The 13,471-nt window shown below is 45.2% G+C and overlaps 1 protein-coding gene across 2 annotated transcripts in view; it reads right to left on the bottom strand.

Moving 5' to 3' along the window:
* The window catches only part of REL (REL proto-oncogene, NF-kB subunit), a 35,443-nt gene that overhangs the window by 11,899 nt on the left and 10,073 nt on the right, over positions 1 to 13,471 (bottom strand). For both annotated transcript variants that reach the window (XM_039716853.1, XM_039716852.1), the window contains exons 2-4: positions 12,057 to 12,199; positions 9,283 to 9,431; positions 5,374 to 5,465 (exon numbers count right to left, since the gene is read on the bottom strand). In XM_039716853.1, coding sequence (XP_039572787.1) covers positions 5,374 to 5,465; positions 9,283 to 9,431; positions 12,057 to 12,149 — 334 coding nt within the window. In that variant the 5' untranslated portion in view covers positions 12,150 to 12,199. The remainder of the gene's footprint in view (positions 1 to 5,373; positions 5,466 to 9,282; positions 9,432 to 12,056; positions 12,200 to 13,471) is intronic.

The following is a 13,471-nucleotide window of genomic DNA, read 5'->3' as shown; positions in this document are numbered from 1 at the left end:
GCACAGGAGCCACATGAGATGTCAAAGAGAATGACCTTCCACAAGTTAAAACACCCCAGAGATCACACATCATTAATAATCATCACACATCACTCCCCACATGTGTGGGGAGCACACATCATTAATAATCATCATGAGTTGTTTCTCTCTTACGCAGATGAGGGTTTTTAATTTAGGGATATGCTGGGAGCTCAGTTTCATTTGAGGGATGACACAGAAGTGGTTTGCCTGCAGGGTTTTGCTCCTGGAGTACAAAGATACCCCCCTTGGCCCTGATACCGACTGGGCAGTCTAACTCGGTCCATGCCAGAGGTTTTGCTGCAAAAGGTGGCTCTGCCCAACCTTTCCAGCACTGCTCAGGCTGGCTCAGCTCTCATGTGGTGAATCAGATCAAGGAACTGGTCTGGCTCAGAACTATCTTGCCAGAAGGGAAGAGGAAAAGGCTTGTTTTCAGCCAGCTGGTTCCCACGACAGGCAGCCCTGGTGCAAGGGAAGCGGTGGGAGCAGAGCTTCTTCCAGAGCTGCTGCTGATTTACACCAGGCTCAACCAGGCAAGTCACAGGTCCCTCTTGGTACCCAGGAGGTCCATTTCAGACCCAGCTTATCCCCCCAGCCTAAATCCCTGCTGCAGCCACAGCTGTGCTGGTGTAGCCTTCCACTAACACTTCACAAGGGGCAGGATCCTGCAGTGGTCTGGGCTGGAAAGGACCTTAAAGCTCACCCAGATCCACCCGCTGCCATGGGCAGGGACACCTTCCACCTTCCCAGGTTGCTCTGAGCCCTGTCCTACCTGGCCTTGGACACTGCCAGGGATGGGGCAGCCACAGCTTCTCTGGGCAACCTGTGCCAGGGCCTCAGCACCATTAAAGAATTTCCTTTGCATATCCAACCTAAATTCTGCTCTTTGTGTTTGAACCCATTACTCCTTGTCCTATCACTAGCCCCTGATGAAGAGTCCTGGTGAAGCTGGGAACAAGGGGAGGGAAGGACTGTGGCAGCTCTGTATTTCTTCTCCTAATACACCCACACCTGTTTTATTCCTCTGAGATCCATAAAAAGGTAATTTTCAATGAATTCTGCAGGAAAAAAGATAAACTTTTACCTTTTACCTGTACCTTGAAACAGAGTGTGCATCAGCAGCACCCATTTTTCAAAAAGCAAAAACTCGGAGTTGGTGAATGCAAACAACTAAAATTCAGATTACATGCTAGAGTCAGTAAATGCCTCAGCTTTTGTGGATACATTTCCCTGGTTTACAGAAGAAAGAAATGCAGGGGAGGCGAATGGCCTGGCCAAGGGAAGAACTGGAAATACAAATCAACTCAGCACTTGTTTTGCCTAGACAGTGTTTCTCTGGCTTCTTTTCCTGTTTTAAGTTCAACATGAAAAAGGTAAAGTTGGAAGAGATTTAAACAAGTGTATCCATCAGCCTCTGAACATTCCTGATACCTTTCTTTAGCAGTTTCTGTTTCTATCACAGAAAAATAAAGAAGTCAGCATATTTAGTCTTGCTACCTGGTAATCTTCCTTTTTAAACAATTTGAAAGGGGGCTGTCCTTTATTATTAACACTATTATGAACATTATTATTATCATTTTGGAATGAGCAGAAAGGAGCATTTGCAGGAGACCAGAGGAACAAAGGGCTTCCCAAAGCTAAGTGCTAGAGCCATGGCACGATCAGCACACGCAGCTTCCCTCGAGTGGGTTTGCTCTGTGCCCCTTCAAAAGCTGCTGACACTCACTACCACGATTTTGCACTTCAGGATTCAACTGGGGGGGCTGCCCATTTGTTTTAATACAAGAAAAGAAGCTCAGAGTTTCTTGTGATACCAGAGATCATTACAGCAGACACCTTCAACCCACTCCCACTGCCAAGAGCCGCTCACGTAATCCACAAAACTCCGTAAAACTCCCTCTGGAGCTGGCGCAGGTGCAGGGGGGCTCCTGGGGAGAGCAGCAGCAGAGGAGAGGGGGTTTCTGGTGGAAGCAGCGGCGGAGGAAGCTGCAGAGAGGGCCGGCGTGGGCAGGAGGCGGGCGCGGCGGGGGCGTCACGGCACAGCCGGTGACGAGCGCGGAGCGCCGCGGGGTCAGCGCGCGCGGGCGGGAAGGGGAAACGGCAGAGGAAGCGGAGGCACACGCAGACCTGCTGAGTGTGGGCTGCTGGGGAGAGCCTAAAAGTGAACTGCACGCTCCTGCGAAGGAGCAGGAAGGTTAAGCCTTGGCAAGCTCCGGGGAAAGTCAGGTTATCCCTGCTGATAAAATCTGAATTTGGCGATTCTCACTCCAAGACAAGTCTGGGTTTTTCGTGCTGTCGTGCGTTTGGCTAGAAAAAGGTCAGTCCTCTGCACTGAGTACAGTTTTTCCATAATTTAAAGAAAACACTTAGGGCTTTTCCTCATTGACAATTAACTCCAGTTGTTATTAACTCAATTGTTGTCTCTATGTCAAGTCACACCCACTCACAAAAGCTCTTAACTGAAAACTGGCTCTTCTTTTAATTTGAGTTGGCTGTACATCAGACAGTGCATGGGAAGACAAGGATATGGCACAACTCAACAGCTCCTAAAAGAAAACAAACACCATAGAAAGCAGACATGGACCAGCTCCACTGGAGGAGTAACTCTGCTCCTTCGATGCTGTGCCATTTGTATCATCATCATCACCACCATGCCAAGGAGTCCCAGCTGCATTTTAGGCTGACACTGTGCCCCATTTCTCTGGAGTGCTCAGAGATGAGAGACAAAAGGGATTTCTAGAATTCTTGAGATTGTTTGAGGACAAAAATATATGGCGTGTGCTTTGGGAACACCACGGATCACGAACACGGTGCGGAAACAGCAATTCCCTCTCTCAAACAAGGCTAACACAAGAGCAGCAACCTGATTGCAAGTCATCCATCCTAGTGAATGCACACAGCTCCCACAGCCTGTGCTGAGCTTCACAAGGGACAAATGCTGCCAGCCAACACTGGGAATTCACAGGGAGACAGCCTTACACAGGTGCACTCACAAATGACTCCGATGCACCTCCAGCTGGGCACACGGCAGCGATCTGCAAACAAGTTCCGATCACCCAGGGATCTCTTCCCCAAAAGAAGGCTCACGACAGGGAATGCTTGCTCCAGAAGAAAGTGGGAAAGACAAAAGAAAAGCCTACCAGCACACAAGCACCCTGAAGGCTCGTTTTCCATCAAGTTCCTTTGATGATGTCATACAAGAAATGAGTAACACCAACTTGCGACCTGCTCTGGAATGTCTCTAAACAGGGAAGTCAGATGCCTCTCTGAAGAGACAGAGGTAAAGCACAATGCAGGATGGATTCAGCACAGCCTGCACAATCCTGGAAAATGTACCAACACTCCTCTGACCTTAAAAAACAAACTAAATCCATACATAAAACTTTCAACCTTGTCAAGCAGCGAACATTTGCAGTGATTGCTGCTCGCAAAACCCTGCTCTGATCAACTAAATAAACACGCAAAAACATTCCTGTCACTAATCCTGTTTTATTAGACCTTGGTCCCAGGCCTTTCTAGGCTCTGCTCAGCGTGGGACTGCCCTGGAGGCCATTCTCAAGTGGCTCTGCTTTGTGCTGACACGTTAACATGCGCCGAAGGGCAATGACGCGGCTGGGGACAGCCAGCGGCCCCTTCTCAGCACAGCCCCTGCCAGAGCAGGCTGCTGCCCTGTGTGCCACCCAGGCAGGCTCTCCCCTGATGCCAGGACAGAAAAGTGGCCTCCTCCACTGGTGGGAAGCAGCCCAGAATCTGCCCAGATGCTACCAAGCACAACTTTAATTACCCAGAATTTATTAGTGGATGTGGAGTTAAGTGTCAACAACTGTAAAAATCTACTTCCTTCTAAAGAAAAGTTCCCCTTTTATTGTTTGAAATCAAGGTAGAGCTGGCTGAGTCAAGGCAACATAATTCAAACCCTTAAAGTGTTTAAATTGTGCTGGTGAACTAAACTCTTGTCAAAATACTGTGGGCATGCATTGTCATAACTAGGGTATTTGTTCAGATGGGTCATCAGGGCCATCAGCCTGATTCCAAACAGCTGCTCTAAAATTAAGAAAAATACCTAAGACATTTCTTATTCTGTGATAAATTCAGCATCCTTCTTTTTGTCCCAATTTAGGGACATGTGTTTTTAAAGCCAGCCTGAAATCCAGCTCTCAACTCTCCATAAAGGATCTTACCTGAATATACCAAGAATTCTGTGGGTATTAGAAAACCCATGGAAGTGTCTGGAGACTCTCCAAGCTCCTGCTTAGGGAAATACATGACTACACTGACATTGCTTAGCTAATAATTTGAGGGTATTTATGCTTTTAAACTAATTCCCCGAAGTTGTGCCTGCATTCTGCATGTGTTGGTCCCACTGCAATTGGCCAAAAAATTTTGCAGTGTGTTCCCCACCCCCTCTGTGCAGAAGCTTGGCAGTTAAATTGCTGTGAGGGGAGTTGGTTTAGCAGGTTGATCTGGAGGGAAACCACTCTCCTTTTTTTATTTTTTGCTTTCAAGTTGGTTTTCCACTGGAGCAACTCGCTGTGGGGCCACACAGCCCCTGTGTGTGGTGGTGTGAGGAAAGTGGTGGGAGTGTGTGAGCAGGGATGGAGGGAAGAGCAGGATGACTCCTTCTGAGAGCAGCCCACAGATCAGTCACAGCAAACAAAACCCTGTGGGCAACCTCACAGGTGTGGTTCTGCAGCAGCAGGTCCTGCCTCTGACCTTGGTGAGCCCAACCACAGCATCACAGGATGGTTTGGGGTGGAAGGGACTGGAAAGATCATCTTGGGCAGGGACACCTCCCACCAGACTGGGCTGCTCCAAGCCAGCCTTGACACTGCAATCCTGCTGTGGATTTCTGAGCCCCCATGCTGTGAGATCAAGTGAGGGGCAGTTCCCAGCGGGCTGTGAGCCCCCTGACCTGGCCACAAGAGACACAGCAAGAGAGGAGATGAGAAAGTGCCAAGTGAGATTTGTACTGGATTAAGTTGTTGCAGAGTTATGCTAATTCAGTCTTTTACTCTCATCACTGCCAAAACTGGGGAAATCCAACTCCCAAGACACTTGTAGAAGTTTCCAGGAAAGGTTTCTGCTGCTATCCCATTCCTTCTGTCCAAGCAGCAACTCAGACTGCTGCTGGGAATTACAAAAACTCAATATAAAAAGAAAAAGGGCAACAATCCAAATAGATTCATCATGTGATGACTGGGAAGAAAGACTGGGAGGGACACAGAAGGGGAAGACTGCTTCTCAGAAAGAGATTTTTTGGAGAAGAAAATAAAGCTCCAACACAAAAGCAAAGGCAGGACAGGACAAACAAAACCCCATCAACCCTGCCAAGAGAACCAGCTGATTTCCACTCACCATTGAAAGGGTTAATTTTCTTTGAGATTCGTAAAGAAATGGATTCCTTCAGGTCTTTCTTCTTCACACACTGAATGCCCAGGTTCTGAAAACTGAAGCATATGTGGCAAGATTTCAGCAACTAATAACATCTTCAGTGTGGACTATTAAATAAAATAATTACGGTAGTTAGTGTGTGATAACATCCAGTGTAAGAAATTTTTAAAAATCTTCTTTTGAGAAGAGTGTACAAGACCTGAAGAGCAAAGATGCTGTTTTTCCTAAAGTAAGGGCAGACACAGAAGCAAAAAAACCCTAAAATAAAATTCTAAATCATTTACATTCTTAAAAATATATATTTCTATATTAAAATTTATTACTCCGCAGTAAATCTACAGCAATTACAAAGCGAGATACTCAGTCTTGGGTGATTTATAATGACAATCATTTTTGTAATCAATTAACCTGATAATTTGCATTAGTTAAAGTATTTGCTCTCCTTTATCAGGGAATGTAAATCTTAAACACTATTATAAAGGGGTTTTTTTAACAGGTCAAAACAGGTTTTTAAATCTCACATAGTTATGGAAAAGTTCTGAAGAGCTGCAGCTCCTCCTGATTTGCATAAAAGTGCAGGTCACCCTGATGCAGGAGGTGGGGGGAGTCCCAGGCAGGCTGACTCTTTCCCACATGGAAAAACCATGACATCATCAAAGCTGAGTGGATGTAAAGCAGGAAGTTAAAAAAAAAAAAAAGAGAAAAAAAAAAGAGAAATAATCTGTGTTTCATGATGTTACAATAAGCTCTGAAGATGGGTTGTGCCAGCAGGCATCTTTCTCCAGAAGTCCCAGCCATTTCCCTTCCTTTGAAACTCCACAAACCTTCTTTGCTTCAGCAAAAGAGCATCTTACTGCACCTAAAGACAGTCCTTGTTCCTGCCAAGAGTGCTTGTACACTTCTGAACAGGCCTATCCTAGCATGATGTTCAATTTATTTCCCTGAACTCCCCTGTCTGTGCCCAACAGCTGTGTTCAGAGGTTCCCAAACCCTCTGCCAGCAGGCTCCACTTCCAGAACCTCTGCTCCTCACTAGAGCAAGGTTTGCAAACTGAACATGGCATGACCTAGGGGAAAATCAAACACAGCAGCATCTCATCATTCACTAAAGCACTTTGCCTTCCTGTCCTGGCTGCTGAATTCAGACTGGGACTGTACCTTGGTGAGCAATCCCATTTCCAGCTGCTCCTGGAGGAAGTACTTTCTTTAGGGCTGGATCACAGCACACATTATTTCCCCCTCCTCAGAACACCCCCTGTATCCCACAGATTGTTTGAAGCACACCTCAAAGCCCACAAACAGGGGCAGTTCCTTATTGCACCCCCAAACAAAGCCTCTCGTGGACAGGAGGCTTTCCAGCAGCCCGAAATTGTCGGGTTATCAATGTTTTCAAAGGCTGTGCTGTCACAGTGAAAGTGTGTGCTCAGCCATGCCTAGGCAGAGCTGGGGCAGAGGAGGAACTGCTGGGAGCCCCAGCAGCCTGTGGGGTTTCACATCGATGGGCGCTGACAGGAAGCAAGTGAGATAACGAGAAGAGAGAGGGAGAAGTAGGAAGAGAGAAAGAAAAAAAATTAAAAACAGCTAAAAAAACTATGATATCATCCTTGTAGAGAGAAGAAACTAGGAAGTAAAAAATCTGAGTACACAGGCAGCCCCACAAGCTCTGACTTTCCTGCTCTTGCCTTGATGTCTCGGCCAGGGAGGGCTCTGATCAAGTTTGGGCAGCAGTACAAAGATCATTATACCACAGGCAGAACAAAATGCTTGGGAACTTTAAAACATGGGGAACTTTGAACAGCAGAAAGCAGAGTAATTACTCAGAGCAGCCCAAAATCTGTGATTAATAATTCCACTTCTACTGAGGGGAAAAAAAAAAGGATTTTTACTCAATTTGGGATGCTCAGCAAGAGCAAAGAGCCAGAAACACTATTGAGAGAGGACATCTCCTGCTCACTAATACTGGATGAGGCTTTTCTCCATCACGAAGAGAAGAATGTGAAGGTTGAGTCACCAGCCACAAAAAGGAAAATGACTTTAAACATCCAGATCCAATTATGGATCATACTGTTCTTTCATCTTAAAGCAACCAATGATTTGTTAAAAAAAAATGAGTGTACTGATGCTGGAAACATTTCAAAGGGAATGTGGCAAGCCTCCTCCCATCAGGACCTCCAATGTCAAACACAAAGCTCACAGTTTCACATTATCAATAAAATGAAAGCAGCCCACTTACTATTCTGTAGGTAACTGAGAGGCTCACATCCTAAAAATATTGAGAAGAATTCATGGATGGAGCAAACAAGCACCAGTGCTCGAAGTGAAACAGAGGCATGGCATTATGCCAAAGGACAGGATTTGATGCACACACATAATGGGGATGAAATCACAATCTGCAAATAAATATCTGCAGAGCATCCCAGTGCTTCTTGGCGTGACATCCTGCAAAGGCCTCTCCTGTTGCCTCCACACTGGACCTTGTGCAACCAAATGCCAGGAGGAGAAGCAATCCTCAGGGTCTTCCTGCACTCAGTGATGGGAACACTCGGGCTTTTCTGCCTCGGATCAGCAGGCACAGAGCTGAGGGGAGGAAGTGGGATGGGCCAGAACAGCAGACTTCCTTTGACCTTGGCTAGGAGGCTTCATCTGAGAAGGCCAAGGGGAAGCTGGTGAATGGATGGTCAGAGGAAGGTGCAAGGTCCTGCTGGATTTAGGATGTCTGGAAGTCAGCGTGCCCCGTGCCACCGGAACACGCTGCAGCACATCCGTGATCCCTTGAGCCTGGGCTGGATGCTGAAGAAGCATCTCCACTGTTTATTTCACCATCAGTGCAATAAATCACCACCTTCAAAACAGATGTGTCTTCAGCTCTCTCCTTTAATAGTGTCCTACTGACTAAACCCACATAAACATGGAGTAATTTCACCTACACCAACAGAATCCCATTGGCCTGAGAGCTGTGTGTAAGAGCTACTTACACACTGAAATATTCACCTGATTTTCTTCCCAGCTCAGTTATGCTTACCCCAAAGCAATAGCCTACTTCCATATTTCCTACATTGCAAACTGTGAACCACAAACAGCTTGCCAGTTCTCAATTCCCCTCTCCAGCAATAATCACTGCATGTTTGCTGCAGCTTATTCTGCTTTTATTTTGCTACATAAGACTTGGTAAACTTAGAGGAAACACCACCAAATACAACTGTATTTGAGATGTTCTTAACAGCACTGAGAAATGTCTTGTACATATCGTAAGTTTTCCTCTCTGCATCCACAAGCAGATCCTTCCCTGACACACTTACTCTTCAGAGCTGCGTCTGAGCAGAATCTGTATCTTCACTCAAAAAAACCCAACCCAAACAACAAGCAGCAACAGTGACAGCTACTAACATTTCTAGATGTGTCACAAGCACTGTCTTCTAGATTACATGATACTCAGCCACTACAAACTTTCTCCAGAAAGTCCAAATATAATTTCCATGGAAGGTGTGAACTTCCCTCATCACCATGAAGTACAAATTCTAATGCTGTTACCCTTTCTGTTACTCATCATTTTTACAAGTAGGAAAGAGTCATGCTCAAGAGTAAGATGTACTAATGAACAAGACTAAAAAAAGTAAGTGAGAGAAAGGAAAAGAAGACAAATATTGGGAGAATGGTTGAAGGAAAGAAAAGGGTGACAAGAAAGAAAAAGCACACATGTAGTATCAAAAAGAGAAGGAAATACTTCCAAAGGAAGTTCCCCGGGATGGATTAGTAAACTACAGCAAAGACAGCATTATAATTGTTCTTTTAATCATTAATATGAGTTTTGAAATGCAAGATTAGCAAATCACTTGTACAATTAATCAAACTCCCAGGCAACACCATTACTCACGACAGGACTCGCCGTTCTGGCCCGAACTCAGCTTCATAGTAGCCATCTCTGCAGTCTTTCCCAACCAGGTCATGGGGGTGTGGCTTGTAGGGCTCATTCTTCGTTACCAACGTAGTTCTTATTTTGATTTTTCCAAAATAGTTCAGAATCTACAAAACAATGTGGGATATTTTCAAGGTTTTAGGTATCGGCTCCCACTTGTTATAGAAAATCAATTTTGTCCTGAAATGCTCTATGGAACAAACACCAGAGCTACACAGGTGACCATACAGAAATGGAGAACAAGTCCACCTCCAAAGATTTTAGGAAAAACACTCATAAAGCCTCAGGGATGAGGATACTACCTGTGCATGGAACAGTAAGCAGTGAAAGAGGATCTTAGCAGATACAGATACATGACACAATCCCCTCTGAAGTCGTTGGGTTTTTCCCAACTAATTCTCAGATGAGTACTCAATCTTACACTCAAGCTGGGCAGTACCGAAGTCTCAAGCTCCTACCAGAGCTCTCACAGAAGTCATCAGCCAATTCAGTGCTCCTTTCTCAGGTGCATGAAAGCAACCTCAAGCTGATGGCTACCAGTGAAGTCACCGAGTGTGGGGGAGTGTAAAAGGAAAAAAAAAAAAAAAGGAGGAAAAATAGTTTGGCCTAAATTGTTTGACACATAAAAACTTGAAAGCAAATACAAGACTTACTCAGGCACACGTTTGTGCAGAGGTGAGCTTTCCTCCTCCACTTCCCCTGCCCTGTAAGTAACAGTTCCTCTCCTTCCCCTCCTTTCCTCCTCCTGAGACTCCAGAGATCCACCATGTATCCTTTTCAGTCAACACTTCAAAGCCTTCACTTGAACTGTGCTCTTTTACCTGTCATCATCTGTTTGCATCAATCTCCAATTTGGCTCCATTCAGTCCTCATATAAGCCACTGCAAATTTTTACCCTTAAAATGATACTTCCACTGCTCCCTCACTTTCTTCAACCATTACATCATTTCTCCCTCACTTTACACCCAGCCCCACGAACATGAAGCCTGATCTAGCTGCTTTTGGTTCTCCAGTTCCCGCTTGATGTTCATCTTCATAACCACACCATGAAATTTAATCTCCTCCTGGCCCTTCGCTTCACGTTTCCATCTCTAGAGGGGACTCCCCTGGAACTTAATCAGCACTAAAGCCTCCCACGGGCTTCAGGGAGGCAGGAATTCACCTAGAAATCACCTGCTATCAGTGCCATCAGCTCTGTCATCAATAGTCTCCTTTCAAAAGAACAAACTTGGCCAGGCTTGCATGGTCACATACCCATGTCCCACTCCCCTCTGAGCTCTGACTGGCCTTCATGTGCAGCACAGCCCAAGAAAAGAAGAATCAAGGCTTGATTCAGCCCATTCAGCTTGTGCCCTGACACAGGCTGAGAGTCTGTGCAAGCCTCTACTCTTGCCAACAGCCCACACAGTTCCTTGTTCAATTGGCAGAGTGCTGAAAAAATGAGTCTGGCACCATCTCCATTTCCTGCATTCCCTAACCAAGTCTGGCACTGTGATAGTCAAAGGGAACCCTTCTTTGCTTCTTCCCTTAGTAATTCTGGCTCTAGGGCTGGACCAGCTTCCACAGCTGCTTTTATGCACTAGAGACTCACTCTGCTGCTCAACACATGACTGCCAACACTCTCCTTCTCAAACCCTCCCTCTCAAAGAGCTTTTTTGCCTCAGTATAAAACATCTCATATTTGTCACATTTCACATCTTCTCTATCTGTCAATTTCCTGCTGTGATTCCAGAAACTCCATTTTGGGCTCCCCATTGGTTTTTTTTTATGCTGGCACACTCTGCAAACACAGATACACAGCCTCTGTTCCTGGGCAGGAAGATGGCAAGTGCTCTTAACTTCCCATTTAAATCTGAGCTTTCTCCTGTAATCTCAGCTCTGACAGACTTCCTCCAAACTAAAAGAGATCAAGGAAACACTGGCAACTTAAACATCAGAAAGGGGATCAGAAATTATTTTCAAAAATATTTTCTCTTACTCTACCTGTCTAGGGTCTCCTTTGTCCAACCCATGAAAGCTACTGCCCAAGTGGTTCCATTCCAGCTCTACTGTCTCTGTCTTTGTCCCTGCTTTGGTCACAGCTGTCAGGGCTCCTCTGATCCCTCCATCCTGGATTTTCCAATCCATCCATCGTGCAACCACCCAACTCATCACCACTGCAGATGCTCTGAGGACACAGTTCCCCCTTCTGAGCTCATCTTTAAGTCCTGACTTCACACACTTTATGCTGGTGTCTTTTGCAGAGCCCATTCTCCCCGTCACGGGCGATTGTTCGCGCGCACAAAGCGCCTTCTTTCATGTTGTGCCCAGCAACGTTTCAAAGCCTTTCCACATTTTGTAGGCAAATTCCTTCAACGCTCTCCCAAAATTCGTGCTGCAGTCCAAACCTTAAAACCAAACCCACGTCACCTAACTAAGAAAGCAGAGCAAACGTGCATGAAGAGAAAGCTGCTAATGAAAGGCTCCCAGCCCTGGAGTCCTCGCTGCGTCCCCTCCAGCAGCACTTTGTAAACCACCTCTGCGCCTTCTCCTCTTGCTGCAAACCAAATCTTTCCGTGACCAGGAGCAAGTAACTCTTTTCCCACTCTGCTGCAACTCCATTTGCATGCCAAGGAAAGAATCCCAGAAGGCGAGATGAAAAGCATTGTATTTACTGTGCAGAGTCCAACACATAGCTACGAGCACCGCGCTAATGTGGGCAACAGTAATTCCCGGATAAAAGCGGTATTTACCTGGATGGAAGGGAAGGTCTTATTGTTTTCAGTACTGTGTTCTCCTGGAATGCTGCCTGCTGATCTTCCCTCACATTTGTATCTGAAACGCATGCCCCTTTGCCTGGGTTGCTCAAATATTTCAATATAGGGCTCAGGGCAACCTTAAAAATAAAATATTTTCAACATTAGGACACAGTAGAGCTTAAAAAACATCAGAAGAGGCAAGAATTAGAATTTCTAAACTTTTGATTCACATTACCATCTTTCCACTTGGTCTACCTCATCAGGAATTCTACTCTTTATTTTTATGTACATGCACATGTTGAAGGTGGGGTACAAGGGAAGAGAACAGATTTGGATGAAACATCCACAGTATCAATGCCATGGAAGTAATTAGCAAAAAAAGACACCCTTCCCTCCATCTCATCTAGAACTTAGCTTCTTATAACCATCGTCAAAGACATGTCTGATGAAAGAAGATTTTATACAACAAAACCCAAATCATTATTCAACATTTTTAGGAATAATACAGTTATAAGAATGGCTGTCCTCTCCAAGCACTGGTACTGTCAACTGCTGTGTTCTCTCAAACATCCTCTGAAAGGGAGGATGTTTGCTCAGAGTTCATTGATTTAGTTGCTATCACAGTGCAGCAGAAACTATTCAAATTATGCAAAAAAACCCCATGCTCCTACTGGGTGGAATACTATCACTGTGAGCTCAAAAAATACCTGATTGCTCTTATTGAATTCTACATTTTGAGCTGCCCATCTCCCATGGGGCTGGTTTCTAGTTGCAGTATCTCCCCAGACAATGAAAACTCAGAAAAGCTATTGGGCAGTTGTCAGAAGGGAGGTTTTCAGGAAACACAGAGTGATAGCTGAGCATAAGAGACAGCAGAACTTTTAAATGGGGGGGTTAGAAAGACATTAAATTAGCAAGAGTCTAAGTACTTTTCAAGCAATGTTTTATTGCCAGACAGCAACAAGCTATTTCATATATCTCACTGAGAACATCAAACAGGACAGTCAATCAAACAGTGACAACAGTGGGATGGCATGTGAAAAGCAAACAACGGAGGCTAAGTAAATATTGCTGAAGTTGAATCATCACAGTGCTACACAATCAGAAGAACGTAGCTTATGGAAATGTCTACTGAGCTCTCTGTCATCTTCATATAATAGCATCCTCCTCAAGCAAGGCTGAGCATCACAAACAAACAGGACAGACAATATCCTGTGGCACAGCACTGAAAAAAAAAGTGCTTGGACTTCAACATAATAAGCAAAACAGTTATTAAATATATTGAAAGTGCTGAAAGGGTGAAAGAACCCCTACTTCCTTTTGCCCAAGGTCTGTGCTGCCTGTGAATCCACAGCACACGGGTTTTGGCAAAGAGGTGGATTCCAACCCTAACTCCATAATAAAGGCTT

This window comes from Passer montanus, unplaced genomic scaffold, assembly GCF_014805655.1.
Source record: "Passer montanus isolate IOZ18808 unplaced genomic scaffold, ASM1480565v1 scaffold37, whole genome shotgun sequence".
NCBI lineage: Eukaryota > Metazoa > Chordata > Aves > Passeriformes > Passeridae > Passer > Passer montanus.
Note: the sequence above shows the minus strand (reverse complement) of the source record. Positions and strands in the feature narration are given on the sequence as shown.